This window comes from Panicum hallii, chromosome 4 (assembly GCF_002211085.1).
Source record: "Panicum hallii strain FIL2 chromosome 4, PHallii_v3.1, whole genome shotgun sequence".
Classification (NCBI taxonomy): domain Eukaryota; kingdom Viridiplantae; phylum Streptophyta; class Magnoliopsida; order Poales; family Poaceae; genus Panicum; species Panicum hallii.
The window spans coordinates 6,808,233-6,827,891 of NC_038045.1; the positions used below are offsets into that span (position 1 = coordinate 6,808,233).

Below are 19,659 nucleotides of genomic sequence, written 5' to 3' on the forward strand. Positions count from 1 at the left end.
AGGAAGTGTGCCGAAGTAGTCAGGCCCGTTTAGATCGCAAAACTTTATAACATTTGGAACTGTAGCGTTTTCGTTTGTATTTGACAAATTTTATCTAATCATGAATTAACTAGGGTTAAAAGATTCGTCTCGTGATGTACAATTAAACTGTGCAATTAGTTATTTTTTACATACATTTACTGCTCTATACATGGGTCCCAAAATTGATGCGATGGAGAGAGAGCGTAAAAATTATAACATTTCGAGTCAAGCGTATATCCTTTGGCGGGCCCGGGTCTTTCCGTGGGCGCCAATCCGGTGACCAGAAATGACTTCCCGCTTTCCGAGTTTCCGTGGCAGCCAAGTCTCTGTAACCCATCCACAGCCGTCTGGTCCGGTATCCTGCTCAGATCAACGGTTGAGATGCAACCAAGCTCTCTCCCTGAACCTTCCAGAACACACGAGGCGCTCCCTCTCTTTCAGGAACCTTCCCGACCGCCATGGCCACCCTCTGCCCCTCTACACCTCTATATATTCCTCTCGCGCCTCCGTTCGCTACCATCGTCCTCCGTGTTCGAGAATCGAGATCGTGAGCGCAAGAGACAGAGGAAGAGAGAGGAGGGAGCGAAGCAACGATGCCGACGGGTAGGCTGAGCAGCAACATCACCCAGGACTGGGAGCCGGTGGTGCTGCGGCGTACGAAGCCGAAGGCGGCGGACCTCAAGTCGGCGAAGGCGGTGAACCAGGCGCTGCGTTCGGGCGCGGCCGTGGAGACGGTGCGGAAGTCGGCGGCGGGCACCAACAGGCACTCCGCGGCGCCGGCGGCGCCCGCGCGGAAGCTGGACGAGACGACGGAGCCCGCGGCGGTGGAGCGGGTGGCTGCGGAGGTGCGCGCGGCGATCCAGAGGGCGCGCGTGGCCAAGGGGTGGAGCCAGGCGGAGCTGGCGAAGCGCATCAGCGAGCGCGCGCAGGTGGTGCAGGAGTACGAGAGCGGCAGGGCGGCGCCCGCGCAGGCCGTGCTCGCCAAGATGGAGCGCGTGCTCGAGGTCAAGCTCCGCGGCAAGGGCGTCGGCGCGCCCCTGGCGGCCGGGGGCGGCGGCAAGTGATGCGACGGCCCTGTGCGGAAACGTTGATGGTAGGCGATGGAACGAACGGGTGTAGTTTGTGTCTGATTTGGGGAAGCTGTAAGATTTGGGGGATGTAAATCTGTAGTAGCGCATTCGCACCTGCTCTCTACAAACTTCCGGCGAACTTGTAGCGATGTTTGATGATTGGTGCCAAATGGCAATTGGCATGTGGTTTCAATTCGGTACCCGTGGTCTTTCTATCTCGTCCTTCTCCCCGATCGTGCGCTGAAATCTGATGGAGTTCTCTGCTTCCTCTGTTTTGCTTGTTCAGCTGAACTCGCACAGGTGAAATCCGTGGTCAGTCAGTCAGTGTAGCAGGCCAGCAAACCAATTGGCATCAACATATTCAGATCTCAGTTTTTTTTTTACTTTATTCTTCTTCTCCAACCCGTACCAGGACTACTAAACAGCCGGCGTTGCACATCGCAACGCGGCCCGATGCACGCCCGGAGGCTGGATGGATCGATCGAATAATAATCACAGCCACGGCGAGCCGCGGATCGGGGTGACGACGGACTTGACGGCGAGGTACTTGTCGAGCGCGTGCATGCCCTCGTCCTTGCCGAAGCCGCTCATCCCCCGCCCGCCGAAGGGGCAGTCGCTGCAGACGGCGAAGTAGCAGTTCACCCACACCAGCCCGGCGCGCACCGACCGCACCACCCGGTTCGCCACGTCCAGGTCCCGCGTCACCACCCCCGCGCCCAGCCCGTACCGGGTCGCGTTCGCCCTCGCGATCGCCTCCTCCACCGTCCTGAGCATGCAGGGGTCAAGTTTAGTTTCTTGTCATCACGATGAACGCAACTTTTCTTTTAGTGTGAGGCTCGATCGGGTTATCACGCACCTGAACTTCATCAGGCACATGACGGGCCCGAAGATCTCCTCCTTTGCTATGACCATGTCCTCCTGTGGGGAAACCAAAAAAAAAAATCAATTGACGCCTCCCATGTCAGACGGTGAAAGATGATGCCATCTTGTGTAGTTGCTGGTGGGTAGTTGTTGGATTTTTTTTTTCCACCTTGACGTTGGTGAAAACTGCGGGCTCGATGTAGTAGCCTTTCTGGCCACAGGGTTTTCCTCCCGTCAGAAGAGTGGCGCCTTCCCTCCTGCCAAGCTCAATGTAGTTCAGCACCCTCTCGTACTGAGCCTTGTCCACCTGCAAGCATTAGCAACATCGATCTTGGTTTCTTGCTTAAAAAGCACCCCCATAAATTAAGTTACGGGAAAGCAGCTGAAATTGGTGCATGATTGGCTAAGTTGTGGTAGAGATGATGCATGCTGTCACAGGTTTGTTTGTTAACCTGAGGGCCCTGGTCGACACGAGGATCGTTCAGAGGGTCTCCTACCACCCAACTCTTCATCCTCTCCGCCAGCTTCTTCTCGAACCGCTCGTAGATGCTCTCCTGCACGTAGACGCGGCTCGCGGCGATGCAGGCTTCTCCCTGCCAACTCCCAACAGCGCGTCTGATCAGTTGCTCAAGCTCGCAGGTCACGTATGGCTGTACTGGAGTGCTGCCTACTGGAAATGAAATTCGTGGATGTTCACCTTGTTGAAGAAGTTTGCGCTGATGGCGAGCTCGACGGCCATGTCGAGGTCGGCGTCTTCGAAGATGATGAGCGGGGACTTGCCGCCCAGCTCCAGGGACACCGGCTTCAGGTTGCTTCTCGCCGAGGCCTCCATTATGAGGCGCCCGACCTCCGTCGATCCAGTGAAACTGACCTGAAACAAATGCAAAGGAGCGACATGAAAAATTTTGTAAGCTGTGTTGCAGCATGAACCAGTTGATGGTCGCTGTTGATGATGCCAGTCAAGTCGAAGTACCACGTCAACGTCCATGTGGGACGCGATCGCAGCTCCTGCCGTCGGGCCGAAGCCTGGCACGACGTTGATTACCCCGTCCGGGATCCCCGCCTGCAAAAACAGCTCGAATCGTTCAGCAATGCCACGCATGCAGCTGCTGCAAGTGAGAATCAGAAAATGGTGGAAACAATTACCGAGACCAGACCACGCATGGCGTGGTATCTACCTGCTTGGCCAGGTCGGCGAGGTACAGGGCGCTGAGCGGCGTCTGCTCGGCGGGCTTGACGACCATGGTGCAGCCGACGGCCAGGGCCGGGGCCACCTTGATGCCGAACATGGTGGTGGGGAAGTTCCAGGGGATGATGAGCCCCGCGACGCCGAGCGGTTCGCGCAGGGTGTAGCCCTGGAACTGGCCCCGCATCCTGAGCGTCTCGCCGTGGACCTTGTCGGCCGCGCCGGCGAAGTAGCGCAGGCTGCCGGCGGCGTTGCCGATGTCCACCGCCTTGGTGACGGCCGGGTGCTTGCCGGCGTCCAGGCTCTCGAGCGCCGCCAGCTCGTCCGCGTGCCGCTCCACCAGGTCGGCGAACCTCGTCATGATCCGCCCGCGCTCCTGCCACATGTTCCCAGCAATTTTTTTTTTCACCCATACGCGAGTAGTGATGACGACGAGAGCGTCAAGTTGCGAATTCAAGAACCGTACGGATCCGGACATGCGTGGCCACTCGCCATGGTCGAAGGCGTCCCTCGCCGCCTTCACTGCCAGGTCGACGTCCTCCTTGTCACCTTCGGCGACGCTAGCGATGACGTCCCCTGTGCGCGGATCCCTGGTCTCGAATGTCCGGCCTGGAGAAGAAGAAACTTGCACCGTGACGATCTTGCGTTGATGTTCGATAAAGCAAACAGAGACCTTTTTGGGGGGTAATAATGCAAGCATGTTTCTCTAAGAAAAAAACATGTTTCAGCCTCCACGCACAGTTTGGTGCACGCAGCAAATAGAAACGTGTGGCTAGTAGACAGTTTTGTTTTTCGCCGACCTGATTATTGTACGACTTGGCCAGCAAATTAGCACGAGCGCGGTTGTATTTACTGATTTTGTTCGAAAACTTTAATTTTTTTGGATGTTTGCTTCATGGCAGATTTGACCAACTAAGTGTTTGATTTGCTGCCACACCATTGACGTGCTTTGCCAAAAGACCATGGACGTGCTTGGCTGCTGGCCACAGCCGTATCTGAACACATGCGTCCATGCGATTGTGTCATTGTGTCGACGCAAACATCACTGAACCTCCAACCATAGCAAGATCACGCCGGGCTGCGGATCGTGTTCTCGCTGTCACTTTCCATTTGGCAGAAGCAGGGGACCGAACCGACAATGCTCCGTTTTTTTTATGCGCGCTCTGGGGGAGGTTGTAGCGGTCATTGCCGCCGTCCTTTGACATGGACCACTCCGTGCGAATTCGGAATCGCGCTTGGGTTCAAGACAAGCAATGGGCACGGTCCCATGGGCCGAGCGAGATCACGGACGCCACAGGTGCCCGCTGCGGACGAACCGGCGGCGGACACGGAGTGCGCAACCGAGCGAGCAAGGGCGACGAGCCCGGGCCGGCAGGTTTCCAGATTCCCCCTGCCGTGCTCGCCGCTGGGTACGGAGATTCCCGGTGCCCCCAGTTTCCCCTCCCCATCTCTCTTGCCATCGTTCTAGCGCGGCAGATCCCTGAATCTCGCTCAGCGTACCAACCAAATGCGGAGCTGCGCACGGCGGGCTGCATTTTTCTGCGCAGCAAACTGAACCGATGTGATTTGGGTGGCCGGGAATGGTCAGCTCTGGCCGCCGGCGAACGTGCCGCGTCCCCGAGCAACCGCGCCACGTGAAAGAACATGCCGCTGGAGCGTGACCTCGTAGCCTCGTGTGCGTCCTTCCTGCCAATAATTCGCTAGGTAGCTAGAGCTGTTAAGACGCTATCAGTCTCTAGCTAGCTGGCCTGGGCCGGGGAGTGTTAACCGACTCGCGTAGCCGTTGGATATTTCCACGCGCACACACAAAAAAAAACTAGTAGTGTTCATTGATGTCAGGGAATGGTCGGAGCTCAGATACTACTCATCAGATCGGTCTCCATTTCGTAGAGAAGAACTGAAGAAGCCACTCTCTCGAGACAAGACCGCACAGGCGCGACGGGAGCCAAGAAAGCGAGATGGGGTATTGGTCATTGGGCAGGTACCTGAGACGGCGTCGACGAAGCAGCCGTTGATGAAGAGCTTGGTGAACCTGACCTCCGGCGCCTCTAGCGGCGGCGCCCCGCCCTTCTTCTCCTCCTCCCCCTCCGCCGCCGGCCGGTCCGTGCCGCCGCCGTTCATCTCGCTCCCCATCGCCCGCGCGCGATCTCCGCTTCTCCCTACTCGATTGCTCTGGGGGGTCGCGCGAGCGCTCGTTGTGAAATGTGAAGGGAAGGGGAGGAGGGCCGGGCTCGTGCGTTGTGATTTATTAGAAAGGCTGCGAGAGCCCATGCGGCCCCGGCTGGGATCTTGTCCTCTTGTGCTGAGGTCACTCGCGCGCGCGCGGCGCACGTGGTGCAAACGGCGTTGAGTCCACCCCTCGGTTAGCGTATCGCTAGCAAGTCGTGGGATTTTATTTCAAAAAAAAAATCGTTGGATGTGCCCAGCCTGGCTCGTATCGCAGAGCATGTCCTGTCCTCCACGGATGTGGCTCGGCTCATGTGGCTGCGTGAGCTGCTGTTTCGGCTCGCAGAGCCAGTCGGACGGCAGATCTTTTGGCAACCCCGGATGTAGGCTGAGCAGGCGCTTTTGCATGCTGCTGGCCTGATCCGACCCGTGGTGTGCATGAAACCAATCAAGACAAACTTGCATCAGTGAGCCTGAGCAGGCCAAATCTAGAGTTTTTTTTAGTATAGCCAAATCTAGGTAACCGATCATCCGGCGAGACTATCCATCGCTCGCGCGATAGAATCGCCATCGGTTGCGCGCGTGGGTTCGGAGGTGAATTCGGCCTATTAGATGACTTGTCACGCGCACTGATGCGAAATCAGCCTACTAGGTGGTTTCCGTTTGCTTTCAGCTTGCTAGGATGGTCACAGGAAGCAAGCAGTATGATTCAGCCCACGATAAACTGTTTGATTCAGCCCGCGAGAAAGATACGGCCCATTTTTAGCCCAAGATCTGATTCTTTTTCTTCATTTTTATTTTGCTTTGCGTTTTTCCTTCTCTTTTGTCTATTATTTCTTTTCAACTTTTGTTTCTTGCAATATTATTTTCTTTTTATTCTTTACACTTATTCCTTTCCCTTTTCCCTATTATATTTATTTTCATTTGTTGTCTCCTTTTCTTTTCTTTTGTAAGACCTATTGTTTTCTTTCTCATTTCTTTTATTTTATTCTCCACTCTTTTTTTACTTTAAAATAATACTAAATTTTTTATTTTCTTACTTTATATTCTTTTCCTTTTTATTTTTCATTCCCTTTGTTTTTTAGTTTCTTCCTTTCTTTTTATTTTTCCATCCTTTTGTATACTAATTTGTTAACCGTGTATATATATTGTTCGTGTATAAGAATGATTTGTTCGCGATAGAACACATATGTGTGGAATAATTTGTTCACATGTGTACCTATTTTTTCACTTTCGTAGATTCTTTCTGCTCTCGATGTTAAAATTATTTGTTCGTTTTGTATACTAAATTTTTCGATTGTAAAAATAATTTGTTCATGAGGGTCATGTTGTTCGCTATGTATACAGACTTATTCATAATGTTAAATTTTTTTTTTTGAATATTCATGATGGTGGACTCATTTATTCTTTCAGTTGATCAATTGGAACGGCTTATCATCAAACCTGTTTATAGTATAGATAGAAGAAAATGCCTAACGTTGTCATATCCTTGAAGATGGTGCAATGGAGGATTTTGTGGTTGGGTTTATCATTTTGTAGACCTTGGTTTGAAGCCTATTTGATGCATATTTTTCTTCTATTTTATTTTTCAAATTACCAGCCCAATAACCTTGTCCAAGAGTGGCCGCCACTTTGACACAATCACAAATTATGTTGGGCCGATATATACATACGCAGGGGGGCTAAGAAGTCTGATAGCCCATATTGTATCACGTAGTTGGGCTGATGTGTGTGTATATATATATATATATATGTATATATATATACATACACAGGTGAAATAAGAAATCCGCTAACCCACTAGGTGCGTTGAGTAGGCTAGGCCAACATCTTGAGGTGATGCCTGATGAATTTGTCGCTTCAAGCGACATTTAACCCCTCCAATTATCATCTTGTTGTCTTCGCAAGAGCCTTTGGAATGACGCCCTTACAACAATTTGCAATTTGGTTGCCCACGCGGGGATAATCGGGCCTATCCTACTAGAGAAAGTTTGCGGCCCATTTATGGGAGGGTTTGCTTTTTTTCTTCTACTTGTTTTGCTTCTGTTCTTGTTCAACCAATGGAAAATTCATTGATATGTGTTATATTATATTTAGGTTGTTCAAGTACTTCAAGATCTATTGTGTTGTGGTATATATTTGGATAGGTTCAATAGTTAAATATCACTACCCTGCATTATATTTTCAGTTTGTCCCATAGTGAAAGTTAATTGTTCTATGATATGTAACCGGATTGTTGTAGCAAAGAAATTTTCTAGACGTTTTAGATAATTCAATGTATAGAAAAGGTTCTACTTTATCCCTTTTTTATTTTCTGATATTTTATTCTTTCTCTTTAATGTTATGTAGCATTTTTTTCCTATAGAGTTGATGATATATTTCTTTTATTGGTTTTTAAAGATGTGATAATATGTTTGGATTAATTTTGTTGTTACTTAAAATTGCTCCATAACACAAATTTATTTTTTTCCCGGTACATAATTGGTGTTACATAGCATTTTTTATTTGTCTAGCGCTAATTTCTTTTGAATTGTTCCAATATCGAAATACTATAACTTTGGCAAATATTGGCAAACAGTTCGGTTGTTCTTCTGTACACTTCCCTAATGTCCAATGTACTTCCATATTAGGTCAAATCTTCAGGTTGTTCTCCCATAGCCGTCGCATAGTGTTAAACCATTGAATTAATGTAAAATTGCAAACTTTGCTGATTTAGTGATATATATCATTGCTGTAATTGTAGAGTCGAGTGAAATGGTATGGGCTTAAAGGCGGCTGGGCGCACAATCTACTCTCATATATACATACCTTATATTTGTCGCGTAAGTGCGCGCACTGCATTGGTAGAATGCAATGGTAGATAGGAGGTCTCCTCGCGGATGTCACTTATACTAGAGACCTAGAGTCGTGGATCCCATCATATTTTCGTTCTCTCATGTAAAGTTTTGGTACCACATGACTGTATTTGTAAACATAATTGTGGTCATTCTCAATTAAAAAAAAAGCAGTCAAGGCCTCCAACAACAAGACAATGCTTGATACTCAAAATAATCGTCACGGAAAAAACGACATTTTTCAAACATTCATTTAATTGAATTTTAAAACATATCCAATTGAAAGCAAAGTAAACAACGGGAGAAAACCAGCTGCTCACAAACCATAACCGTGGGCGCCTCGGGCAGGCATCGCGAGATACCGCCATCCCTGACACAGCAAGTCGACATGCGCGTCCGCGGCGTAGGCTCTCGCCTCCCTCACCGACACCTGGGCCCCGCCGAACCCCGGCCGCGCGCGTGCTCGCCGCCCGATTGGCCGGCGGAGCGTGGCCGGTATAAAGCGGGGAGGGAGCGCGTCGCGTGAGCCACACGCGCGCACAGCCTCTGTGTTCCACCGGCAAGTCAACTCAGGCAGCAAGCGCCGTCGCGGACCGACCGGACGGGATGCAGTCGATGCAGCACAAGGCGTCGGAGTGGAGCGGCGTGGCGGCCGCCGACGCCTTTGCCATCGACGACGGCAACATCTTCGAGGCCCTCGGCGGCACCCCGCAGCCCTTCGTCGACCTCTCCACCAACTTCTACACCAGGTCCGCCCCTCGGTCCCGCCGCCCCCTCTGCTTTGGTCCAGTCCAATCTAGGATTTTCTCTTCGCTTTTGCCCCGCTGATTTTCTGAAGAGGCCGTGTGTCCCTCCCGATCGGATAGGGTGTACGAGGATGAGGAGGAGTGGTTCCGGGAGATATTCGCGGGCTCGAAGAAGGAGGACGCCATCCAGAACCAGTACGAGTTCCTGATCCAGCGCATGGGCGGCCCGCCGCTCTTTTCTCAAAGGAGAGGTAACTATTTACTTCCCACTACTAGCTTGCCACTCCTCGTCTGAACTATCTACTCGATTGGGGACCTGCGGTGAGGTGCAAGTGACGATTGAGCTCATCTGCCACTTATTTTAGTGAATTGGGCCAATGACGAAGTGAGGGACGATTCATCTTTTATGATTTTTAGAATTTTCGGGGCGAGTTGTTTAGTTTGGCCTTAGCGTGGAGGAATCGTTGCTTTGGTTTAATCAGTCGTGTTTCTGAAACCTGACAAGTAGGTGACTGGATGATCTTACAGTTGGATTGGACGATCCATGCTGTTCTGCAGATTAAGCACTTGCCATCAACGATGATGTTTACGAGTCTTGTGAACTATCTACTGCTAATGTATCGGTGGAATCACTCAATGGTTGATAACAATTTTCACGTCTAAAACGAGATGAATTTTGTCAGCATGTGAAAAAACTGAACTTCATGGGGGCACAATTCCTTAAAAATCTTAAACTTTAGCCTTTTAGGTGAGAAATTAGTGTGTAATTCAGCCCTGTTTGTATTCTCTTGATATTTTCATTCTGCTTTCTGTCGATGCTTCTTTTGTTAACCAGAAGAGTACCCCTTACAGTAGTATGTATTCCTTCTGTTGGTTCAATTGTTTTACCATATATTTATCTGCGATATTTGTTTGAGTGCTTCATGTCTGACAGTTAACAGCCTGATAGAACCCAACAATGATCTATTGTTTTTTTCTCATTCGTAAACTGTTGCCCTACTGATCTGATCTGCTGATCTGTTCATCCCTCAATTGATCTGAGGGGAGAATATATTTCATTTTCCAGTTATTGCTTGGTTTCATTTCACCTATTTCATTAATAATACAATGTTCAATCCCCCATCCAGGTTGATTTTGTATTTGCAGTCACAAATGGAGTTGGCAAGTTTCACTTAACCATTCCATGCCGTCTTGTTTTTGTCTGTTTGGTTATCCGCTTCTGTTTAGCCTACCCCAACTTGCTTGGGACAAAAGGCTAAGTTGTAGTTGTTGTTGTTGGTTATCCGCTTCTGTTTGGTTCATGAAGCGACCAAACAAATGAATGTCTCCATGTTTGGTGTCACTTTATTTTTTTTGCCTATTTGGTGTGAATAACATTCTGTAGTGATCTAGTGCCAATGCTCTTGTACTTGGTTTTTTGTGCTCAGTTTTCTGGAGGGAATCTGGATTTGTAAGACCTATCTATCTGATTTCTCTTGCAGGACATCCTGCCCTTATAGGACGACATCGACCATTCCTGGTAACGCACCGAGCTGCAGAGCGTTGGCTGCACCACATGCAGCAAGCTTTGGATACAACTGAAAGCATAGATGCAGACTCGAAAACCAAAATGATGAACTTTTTCAGGTCTGCATAAACGAATTAATTATCTCTGCCTTTTGCCTCATAATTAAACAGTGATTTCCCTGAGATCCTGTACATTTGCTTTCTTTCTCCAGGCACACTGCTTACTTCCTCGTTGCTGGCAACGAGATGACAAGGCAACAGAGCCAAGGAGTAGCCTGCAAACATGCAACAAGCAAACCAGCTGAGTAACGATTCGAGCCTTGGAGCTAGTGACCTTCTGAATAAGGAATGAGGCAAGCCTCTGCCCAACGCCCGCATCCCATGTACAGTGGAGGTCAGATCACCTCCACATTGAAAGAAATAGCTCCACTGACTCTTTGTAGGCTTTAACAGCCACTCTTGAGCAGAAAGCGTTTCCAAAATTGATAATCTTAGCTTGTTCCAAAATATGTTTATTCTGCTTTGTCTATTGTGGTTGAGGGTTATCTCCATTCCATAATGCAACATGCGAGGGTGTCTCTTTTGCAAATTCAACTTCGCTTAAATGACAGCATATATCATCAGTCCAGTGTTGCTAGCATCAAAGAAAAAGAATCGCAATCCGCAAGGGAAACTTGCAGAGTGATCTTGACCTGTTATTACCCTGCTGCCGATCTTTATTCTGAACTGAAAGGTATGATACGTTTTACATCAATGTCACGGCGCCTAGCAGCGGTGCCGTCGGCCATTTGCACTGGCATCACCAGGTTTATTCACACCAAACGCAAGTACATGGGTTGCTTTTTTTTTTTTCTGTTTTATATTTTCGCAGTACTGGAGCTGTGCAGCTCGGAGCTGGGAATGTGACGAAGGCAGTAGGCAGCCATCAGGGCTGAGGGGTCTCTCCGCTTGGTGCTGGTGGAGGCGCCGTGGGTCGCGAACCACCAGGACGACGCCTACCACCACTGGGCCATCCTGTCCCTGGGTGGCGGATGCCTAATCCTGGAAATGCTTAGTCAGCCAGTAAGAGGGTTTTTTTTTTTTTCAAAAACAAGTAAGAGACGATCAAAGGAGCAATCTGGGAGATGGATGAGAGCTCACCGGCGTTCCGGGCTCCGTGGCAGACGGCGGAGCCGCTCATCAGCACCGCGGAGACGACGAGCAGCGCGACCTGCAGCAGCGTCAGGAGACGGGCGGCTCTAGCGAAGGACGCCATCTGTGGATAGCCGAAGGCCGAAGCCGCTCTGCTTGGCGAAGCCCTGTTTATCTCGCAGGCCGTATTTATAGGCCTCACAGAAGAGGGAGGATTGGAGCTCTGGCTGGCCCCATTGTTCATCTGGAATTTTGTATGTTCTCAACAGGGATTTCTTTCTTTCTTTGGTGGTCCACATGGTTGATAGATGAAGAAGTGATGAGTCGCAAGTTTGCTTCGGCAGCTAGTGCCCCCTTTCCTCCTTGAGCTGACCACGCCTCGATAGCGTTCATGGACAGTGTGTGGATTTATGGCTGCTCATTTTCTCCGGTTAGTCTAGACTCTGTAGAGGGTAGGCAACTCCTTGGCTCCTTTTTTTTTTATGAAAAACTCCTTGGCTCCTTGTCTGCAGAAAGGAGAAAGATATGGATGAAAGAAACGGATGCATCCATTCAACCGGCCACGATTAGGTCCTATTTGGATCCTAAGCTAAACTTTAGCCCTCTTATATAGGATAATTGTACAGATAATGGTTAGTTAATAGTTAGAAGCCATTAACCTTTGATTAGCCCATGTTTAGGCTATTAGCACATCTAGAGCTAAACTTCAATCTTTTTTTTTCGTGTGTAGTGAGGCTAACTAGAACGCAGTGATCCTTCCTCCCAACTTTACTTAACTTTTCATCTCCGGAAATTTTTCGTTGGAAATTTGACCCGAACACTTATAAGTTTTTTCACAAGAGCAACATCCTTAGGTAAGTTTTCAACATTCTTTTTTGAAGAACTTTTTTTTTCCAAAAAGTTCTTCAAATGATTTAGAAAAAAAATTTCAAATCAGTTCTTTACGAGATTTTATTAGATTAACTTTCCCAGTCACATCACGCGAAAAAGGAGACCATCAAAGGCAGCGACCGCTTACCAAAGATTAAGTGCACAAGAAAATTAACCCGGAATGTTTTGAGAGATCAAGAGCCCGTGGCCCAATCCTGTAGTGCGAAAATGTGCCGTCAGTGGGAGCACACATTTTCCGCAAGACAAGACGGAGACCTCTTTTCGTCGCTAGGTTGACCAAGATTTTGCCGGTCTCGCACGGTTGAGCTACAGCCGCGCGACTGGACTAACGGGAGACCAATCGGCTTGATCCGGTGCACATGAACGTGAGAGTCACGGGGTCAGGTGTAGTGGTCATCTCTTGCTTTTGGGAGAAAAGGTTTTCTCCAATGCACTAGCCGACTGGCTGCCAACTTGCTGCTAGCCACGACACGACTCACGACGTCTTCATCGATCGATCAGTTCATCTGACACTCGATCGGCCCACTACCCACTGAAACTTAGTGGCCATTTGTTCAAGACAAAAGTTTCATAGAACAGAGACAGAGGGACGAGAGTGCATGCCGTTTCTCCTTTCTTTCGTCCTGGAATGCCCTATAAATACGGCATCCAAGAACAGAGGGACAAAGTAGGGATGAAAGAAGCGTCCAGCCAGCCAGCGACGACTGCACTAGTCAGGTCTCCCATGGCCTCTATTGGAAAAATCAGCGCATGCCGCATCGTCACACTCACCACTAGCCAAGAGCGCCTCAAGCTATAACGTATAACGATGGTAATGAAGGCCCTCCAGTTTTACTCGAGAAATTTTAAGGATCGGATTTATAAAGAGCTGGACTTATATTCTACTCCCTTCATTCCAAATTATTAATCACTTTAAGTTTTCTAAATATATAGATTTTGCAATGCATCTAGATATAACATATGTCTAGGTGCGTAGCAAAATCAATGCACCTAGAAAAACCAAGAATAGAGTATATATGTTTTGAGCTAGGAGTGATTAAGAGCTAAGGGCCTGTTTAGTTCAGGGCCTGATAAGGAATTTTACCAATTTGAACTACTAAATGAAGTCTATTTACAAAAATTTTTGCATGGATGGGTTGTAAATCACGAGACGAATCTAATGATGCTAATTAATCCATGATTAAGCAATAATTAGCGGATGGTTACTGTAGCATCACTGTTGCAAATCATGGATTAAGTAGGCTCATTAGATTCGTCTCGCGATTTACAGCCCATCCATGCAAAAAGTTTTGTAAATAGGCTTTATTTAGTACTTTAAATTAGCAAGATTTCTTTGAAAATTTTGCGTTTACGGGTGGGAACTAAACAGGGCCTAAATTGGATTGTGAAGAGGATATAAGGGTCACGATCCATTACCGTCAATGACGATGTACGACCTTGACCTCTTAAATTTGTTATATTTTTTCACGAATGTTTGCTTTTCAAAATTTGTTATGATTTTTCCCCAAATTTTCTTTTATAAATTTTCATATAAGCTTGTTCATTTAAATTGATATATTCCTAATTGTTTTATTTTTTGAACTTTTTTAAATCTTTCTCTCCAATTTCTTCCAAATTCCGATGATTTAAACTTTTGTTTAAAAAAATTATCTAATTTCTGTAATATTTGTTTTGAATTTTTGTTTCAAAATTCTGTTTGCTATTTTGATTTATATAATTTTGTGTTATATATATATATATTTCATTTATCTTTGTCACACAAAGTTGCCATTTCTTCCAAATTCCGATGATTTTACATGAGGCTTTTGTTTGGGGAATTAATGAGAAAGACATGATATGATGAAAAGGAAAAGAGACAGGGACCACACATTCACAATTTTATGTCCAAATTCAACTATAGGTAATGCTTCCATTTGTATCCGCCAACCCTAAATTAGCAGGCCCTTCGCCCTAGCAGGACGGACATCTTGGTCTAAGGAGCTCAAGGTTAGCTGCTGTGAAAAAGAAGCTCGAGCAGTCATGGAAAGAAAAGAGAATATGATGGTCAGCTTGCAGATTAGGAATCAAATTCTTTTTCTACATATAAAAAGAATTAAATTCTTTTTATGACTCAAAATTGCGCGGTCAGTTGGTCACCCGAATGAACAATCTGGAGAAACTCAGACATAGAACTAACTGACACTTATATGAAACTGAACCTGGAGAAAGACTATTTTGTCCCCCTCACCTCGCTTTCTTTGATCTTCTGAATACCATCTGCACCTTTGCCTACGACGTCACCATAGGTCCGTTGTAGCTCTTCCACCAGATTCTGCAACGCCATGGCTGAAGTTCCACCGCGGCTCACCGCCGACTCCGCCGCTTGCTGCGCCCACGCAGCCCTCTCCCGCATACTCCTCGCCGCCTTGCTGCCGGCGTCCATCAGCTCCCGCACCTTCTCCTCCACGTCCGCCCGCCCGACGACGTCCGTGCCAGGCCTCACGGCTACCCTGACGCCGACGCCCAGGATGTTCGCGACGTGCCTTGCGTTCAGGTGCTGCTCGGCTATCATCGGCCACGCCAGCAGGGGCTTCCCGGCGGCGAGGCTCTCCATCACCGAGTTCCACCCGCAGTGGCTCACGAACCCACCGACTGCCTTGTGGGCCAGAACGCTTCTCTGCGGGACCCACCCGCGGACGATCCGGCCGTTGGGACCCACGCCCGTCGGCGGCGACCACGTGTCGGATCGGACCGCCCAGAGGAAGGGGCGGCCGGACTGCGCCAGCCCGTGCACCAGCTCGTCGAGCTGCGCGTCCGTGACGTGGGCCTGCGTGCCGAACGAAATGTAGACCACGGACCCCGGCTGCGCCGCCCTCTCGTCGAGCCATGAGAGGCAGCCCTCGGGGTCTTGCTCCTTCTCGCCCTCCGACGACATGTCGCCGGCGGCGAGGAACAGCGGGCCGACGAGCCAGGCGCGGGATCCCGGCTCGTAGAACGACTCCAAGCCCGGCACGTAGTCCTCGTCCAGCGCGGCGAAGCTGTTGACAAGGACGCCCCAGCTGCGCACGTCCGAGTCGCCGATCTCGTGCACGAAGAACCGCGTGAACGGGTTGTCGGGGTCGGCCCTCTTGGTCACCCCGTCCGGGACCTCCTCCGCCCTGACCACCACGTGGTCCGGCATGACGGGCACGTGGAACTGGGCGCCGGGCTCGAAGCTGGCCGGCGGGCTCGCGGCGAGCGCCTTGCAGATCGCCGACGCGAAGCAGGACATGCCGTTGAACACGATGCGGCGGACGCCGGCGTCAGCCGCGACGCGGCGCGTGAACCCGAGGAAGAAGTCGGAGACGAGCGCGAGCGCCGGGGACGGGAGCGACGCCAGGAAGTCCGCGAAGGGGGCCCGCAGGAGCGCCGTGGCGCGCAGGAACGCCAGGTGCAGCGACTGGGACGGGAGGGCGTCGGTGGACTCGACGCCCGCCGGCAGCGGCGGCAGCGACGGGAACGGGAGCGCGACGAGCGACACCGACGCGGGCAGGCGGCTCCGGGCGAAGGCCACGTTGCCCGGCGTGGTGACCAGGGTCACGCGGAGGCCCCCGTGGCGCGCCGAGAGGGCCGTGGCGAAGTGGAGCAGCGGGAGCATATGGCCCTTCGCCATGAAGGGGAAGATGACGACGTGGTCGCGGCCTGAACGTGACACGGGCACGCCGTTCCCGTCGCCGTTGGCCACAGCACCGGAGGTAGTAGCATTGGCCATGGAACGGGCGCCATTGTCGGCAGCGGCGTTGGCCTCGGCTGGTGCGCCGTTGGTGGCGCCGGCGTTGGCCATGTCACCAGTGTCGCCGTTTGCATAGTAGATGTTTTATAGATCCTATTTATAAGTCCGGATCTTTGCCTTCATGTATATCGATCTGTTTTTCTTTTCCCCTTTTGAGAGGGTCGCATGGATCTGTGCTGTGTCTGTTAGATCACATCGTCTGTGTTCTTTGCTAATAAGTTGCGAACATACCGGCTTTGATCGAATCTCCCCGTTTCCTGCATCACCTTCTGCGTGAACAACCAGGTGTAGGCGAGCCGCGCTTTATCTGGGGTGCACGCGGCTGATGCGCCGCCCCGAGCTGCCAATGTGTTTGACTGTATCATCCATCTTTCGGGAGACGGGACTATCCAAAGCTGGACGCCATCTCAGTCAGGCACACAACCAGGATCAGTGCATGCAGGTCTAGTTGTTCATTCACTTGTTTGGTTTGCCTTGTCAATGCCAGCCAGATTGATGAGTAGCATAGGCCCTGTTTGTTTCTTCCCCATATTATTTTAGATTTCAGATTATTTTAGTGGTCCAAAATGTACTTTATTATATTATCCTTAGAGCACAAGCTAGACTATATTATATAATGTAGGGGCAAACTAACAAGTCCTTCGTGGGCAGTTTGATTCGCGACTGCACCTTTGGTGTGCGCCACTGTAGTTGTTTGCGTCCGTTTTTCTCGCTAAATAAAAGCCTGATGCTCATTTTGTTCACGGCAAGTTCGGCGTGGTCAGCAGGGATGTAAATGGGTATCTAATAATGTTTTATAGGTCAACTAAGTAATTATGATGATAATACCATTCTAATTCTTTTCTCCTAAATTAATTACGCACAATATCATCTTAATTCATTTTATCAAATTTTTTGTCGATCCAATGATTCAAAATAAATATAACTCGTATCCCTAGTGGTCAGGAACGCGGTGCAGCTAGGTTTGAAAAAGAACCAAACAGACCCTTAATCTAGTTTGGTGCTCCTAGCATTGTAAAAATAGATGAAGGGAGCTATCACACAACAGACAAGGAGAACAACTTAGAAGCTGACTGCAGGACATGCATGCTGCATATATAGTGCTCGCTGCCGCCCGTCGATCTTTAGTCTGAAGAGATCGAAGTACTAGTACATTCTCAAACCTCAAACCAACCATATTTATGGCGCAATGCCGCAACACTGTCGGCCATCTGGCTTCAGTTTTATTCATACTAAACACAAGTACAGGAGAGGGTACGGTGTTACACGCTTAGATTGCAGCTGCATCGTCTTAGTACGGTGCGTTAGAGTTCCATTATTCATTCACGCCACCACCGTTGTTGCCAACTTTTTCGTTACCAACCGTACCTTACGAGAACATGATCGAGGCAGTCATCACCCATCAGGGGCGTGGGATCTCTCCGTTCGGTGGTTGAGCGGGCGTACCATGGTATGGGATGCCACCCCTACCCGGGCGACCATAGGGATTGGGGAGACGATGACCGTAGGGGTAACCAGGTCGTACTGGGCACCTTTCGCCGATGCAAGCTGGTAGGTCAGGGTGAAAACCGCCGTAACCTATCGATGGAAATGCATCCAAGCACATCCAAATGTTCCTTTTGTTAGCATCAAAGAATAATTCTACCATATATATTGCTAAACGCCACAAGACGAAGAAACAAGCACTTCATAGGATTATGATTTAACACAACCCACCGTCGCGCGCTCCGTGGCAAACGGAGCCGCCGCTCATGATCACCGCGGAGGCGACGAACAGCGCGATCTGCAGGAGCAGGAGGAGACGGGCGGTCTTGGCGGAGGACGCCATCGCGCTTTGGCTGGCAGCGAGCTGCTCTCCCGGCCCCTCTCGGCCCCTGTGACTGTGAGGTGTGCTAGCTGCGCTGCTTGCTGAAACTTTGTGATCATGGATGCCGTTTTTATAGGCATTACAGGATGAAAGAAGGGAAAAAGGACGTGCACTCTCCCCCCTTATGTCCCATCAAATTTTTGTCCTGAACAATGGCCACTAATTAAGTTTCAGTGGGCCGATTGAGTGTCAGATGAACTGATCGATCGGTGAAGACGTCCTGAGTCGTGAGTAGCAGCAAGTTGGCAGCTAGTCAGCTAGTGCATTGGAGAGAACTTTTTCTCTCCGAAAAGCAAATAAAAGCAAGAGATAACCACTACAGCTGACCCCCTGGCTCACGTTCATGCGCACCGGAAGTCGATTGGTCGTCTCCCGTTAGTCTGATTGCGCAGCTGTAGCCCAACCGTGCGAGACCGGCAAACGAAACTGATGAGTCAACCGGGCGGCGAAATCGGGTCTTCATCTTGAGGAAAATATGTGCTCCCACCGATGGCGCATTTTCGCACTACAGGATTGGGAGCTGCTACTGCCCGTATGGGCGTTAATTTAGGGAACAACGTCCGCCCCTTGGGCCATACGTACACCTACATAGAGTATAATAGTTGTATGTAGTAAAATAAATATGATAACGTGAGAAAAATTCGTAACTCATATCACCGGTCCGAATTAAATTTTAATTGCTCCATTATGTTTCTTAATGTAAAATCTTCAAAAAAAATCACACTTGACTATATTTGGATGGTATTTATATGAAACAAATTTGTATAAGGGTGGAACATTTTATTATAAATTAGGAACAAATATTCTGGGTTAAAAATTTCATTTCATGTTCAACAAAAAGGATGATGAGAAATAAAGTTATGGATATACAATTATGAGTCGAACAAAAAAATATATATCTAAAACAAATCATAGGGGAACAACAATTTGTACGCCTAGAACAAATATACAAAATCATAAAACAAACATTCATACATATAAAACAAATCATGTATACTTATATAACGGAACAATATACATGTAGAACAAATCGTACAGACGCGAGGAAAAAAGTATGCACATTTAGTATACAATATTCGATGGCCGAACCGGGCTAAACATAATTTCAGACTGAATATACATTACATAGGCTGAACTAATTTATATCAGCTAAAATGATCAAAATAATAAGTGAAGAATCAGTCAAATAAATCCCACTAATAATAATAAAAAAGGAACATGGGGTGGGCGGAGACCCGCGTACTGCACAGCCTGGGCGGACTGCGGAGTATTTCCGCACAAGTGTTCATCTATCTATCTATACTATAATATACTATAAAAGTTGAAACTGCCAGAGGTAAGATGTTATTTTCATTTAATTTTTAATAATTTTTTTATATGTTGCTTATAGGAAACTATGTATTTTAGGTTTCTATATTTATAGAGATCTATGATACATGTAGTTTTTTTTTACTATGGCTCTATGCAAATATATTTTGATCAATTGAATATTTCCTAGCAATGGATGGCCGTAGACCATTTGGAGATATCACAAACACATTGAATTGTTGTAAGCGAAAATTACATGAGGAGCTAAAATTACATGAGGAGCTTGTTATCCATGATGTTGGCGATGGTATTTTTTTCTCA

General features: G+C 48.6%; 4 protein-coding genes and 1 long non-coding RNA gene across 5 annotated transcripts; 2 read left to right on the forward strand and 3 right to left on the reverse strand.

Annotated features, from left to right (window-relative positions):
• The first annotated feature begins 527 nt into the window (after positions 1 to 527).
• On the forward strand, positions 528 to 1,306 carry LOC112891162 (multiprotein-bridging factor 1c). The gene has a single exon (XM_025958096.1). The coding sequence runs from the start codon at positions 615 to 617 to the stop codon at positions 1,083 to 1,085; it is 471 nt and encodes a 156-aa protein (XP_025813881.1). The 5' UTR covers positions 528 to 614; the 3' UTR covers positions 1,086 to 1,306.
• A 131-nt stretch (positions 1,307 to 1,437) lies between these two features.
• LOC112891161 (aldehyde dehydrogenase family 2 member C4-like) lies at positions 1,438 to 5,362 on the reverse strand. The gene is made up of 9 exons (XM_025958095.1): positions 5,124 to 5,362; positions 3,605 to 3,747; positions 3,131 to 3,514; positions 2,926 to 3,015; positions 2,650 to 2,823; positions 2,405 to 2,545; positions 2,122 to 2,259; positions 1,948 to 2,009; positions 1,438 to 1,857 (listed from the first exon to the last, which is right to left on the reverse strand). The coding sequence occupies exons 1-9, from the start codon at positions 5,269 to 5,271 to the stop codon at positions 1,584 to 1,586; spliced, it is 1,554 nt and encodes a 517-aa protein (XP_025813880.1). The 5' UTR covers positions 5,272 to 5,362; the 3' UTR covers positions 1,438 to 1,583.
• Positions 5,363 to 8,566: 3,204 nt separating this feature from the next.
• On the forward strand, positions 8,567 to 10,905 carry LOC112891120 (two-on-two hemoglobin-3). The gene is made up of 4 exons (XM_025958052.1): positions 8,567 to 8,887; positions 9,005 to 9,135; positions 10,366 to 10,510; positions 10,603 to 10,905. The coding sequence occupies exons 1-4, from the start codon at positions 8,745 to 8,747 to the stop codon at positions 10,697 to 10,699; spliced, it is 516 nt and encodes a 171-aa protein (XP_025813837.1). The 5' UTR covers positions 8,567 to 8,744; the 3' UTR covers positions 10,700 to 10,905.
• A 172-nt stretch (positions 10,906 to 11,077) lies between these two features.
• LOC112891121 lies at positions 11,078 to 11,692 on the reverse strand. The gene is made up of 2 exons (XR_003228413.1): positions 11,531 to 11,692; positions 11,078 to 11,431 (listed from the first exon to the last, which is right to left on the reverse strand). It is a non-coding gene; the product is annotated as an uncharacterized LOC112891121 (long non-coding RNA).
• A 2,929-nt stretch (positions 11,693 to 14,621) lies between these two features.
• On the reverse strand, positions 14,622 to 16,214 carry LOC112890297 (UDP-glycosyltransferase 73B5-like). The gene has a single exon (XM_025957211.1). The coding sequence runs from the start codon at positions 16,212 to 16,214 to the stop codon at positions 14,622 to 14,624; it is 1,593 nt and encodes a 530-aa protein (XP_025812996.1).
• Between the last annotated feature and the right edge of the window lie 3,445 nt (positions 16,215 to 19,659).

Coding starts and splice junctions, on each gene's coding strand:
- LOC112891162 (XM_025958096.1), top strand. CDS start 615: ATGCCGACGGGTAGGCTGAGCAGCAACATCACCCAGGACTGGGAGCCG.
- LOC112890297 (XM_025957211.1), bottom strand. CDS start 16,214: ATGGCCAACGCCGGCGCCACCAACGGCGCACCAGCCGAGGCCAACGCC.
- LOC112891161 (XM_025958095.1), bottom strand. CDS start 5,271: ATGGGGAGCGAGATGAACGGCGGCGGCACGGACCGGCCGGCGGCGGAG. Junction 3,515..3,604: donor GGCCACGCATGTCCGGATCC/GTACGGTTCTTG, acceptor AACATGTGGCAG/GAGCGCGGGCGGATCATGAC. Junction 1,858..1,947: donor ATGTGCCTGATGAAGTTCAG/GTGCGTGATAAC, acceptor CTGCATGCTCAG/GACGGTGGAGGAGGCGATCG.
- LOC112891120 (XM_025958052.1), top strand. CDS start 8,745: ATGCAGTCGATGCAGCACAAGGCGTCGGAGTGGAGCGGCGTGGCGGCC. Junction 8,888..9,004: donor TCCACCAACTTCTACACCAG/GTCCGCCCCTCG, acceptor CCGATCGGATAG/GGTGTACGAGGATGAGGAGG. Junction 9,136..10,365: donor GCTCTTTTCTCAAAGGAGAG/GTAACTATTTAC, acceptor TTTCTCTTGCAG/GACATCCTGCCCTTATAGGA.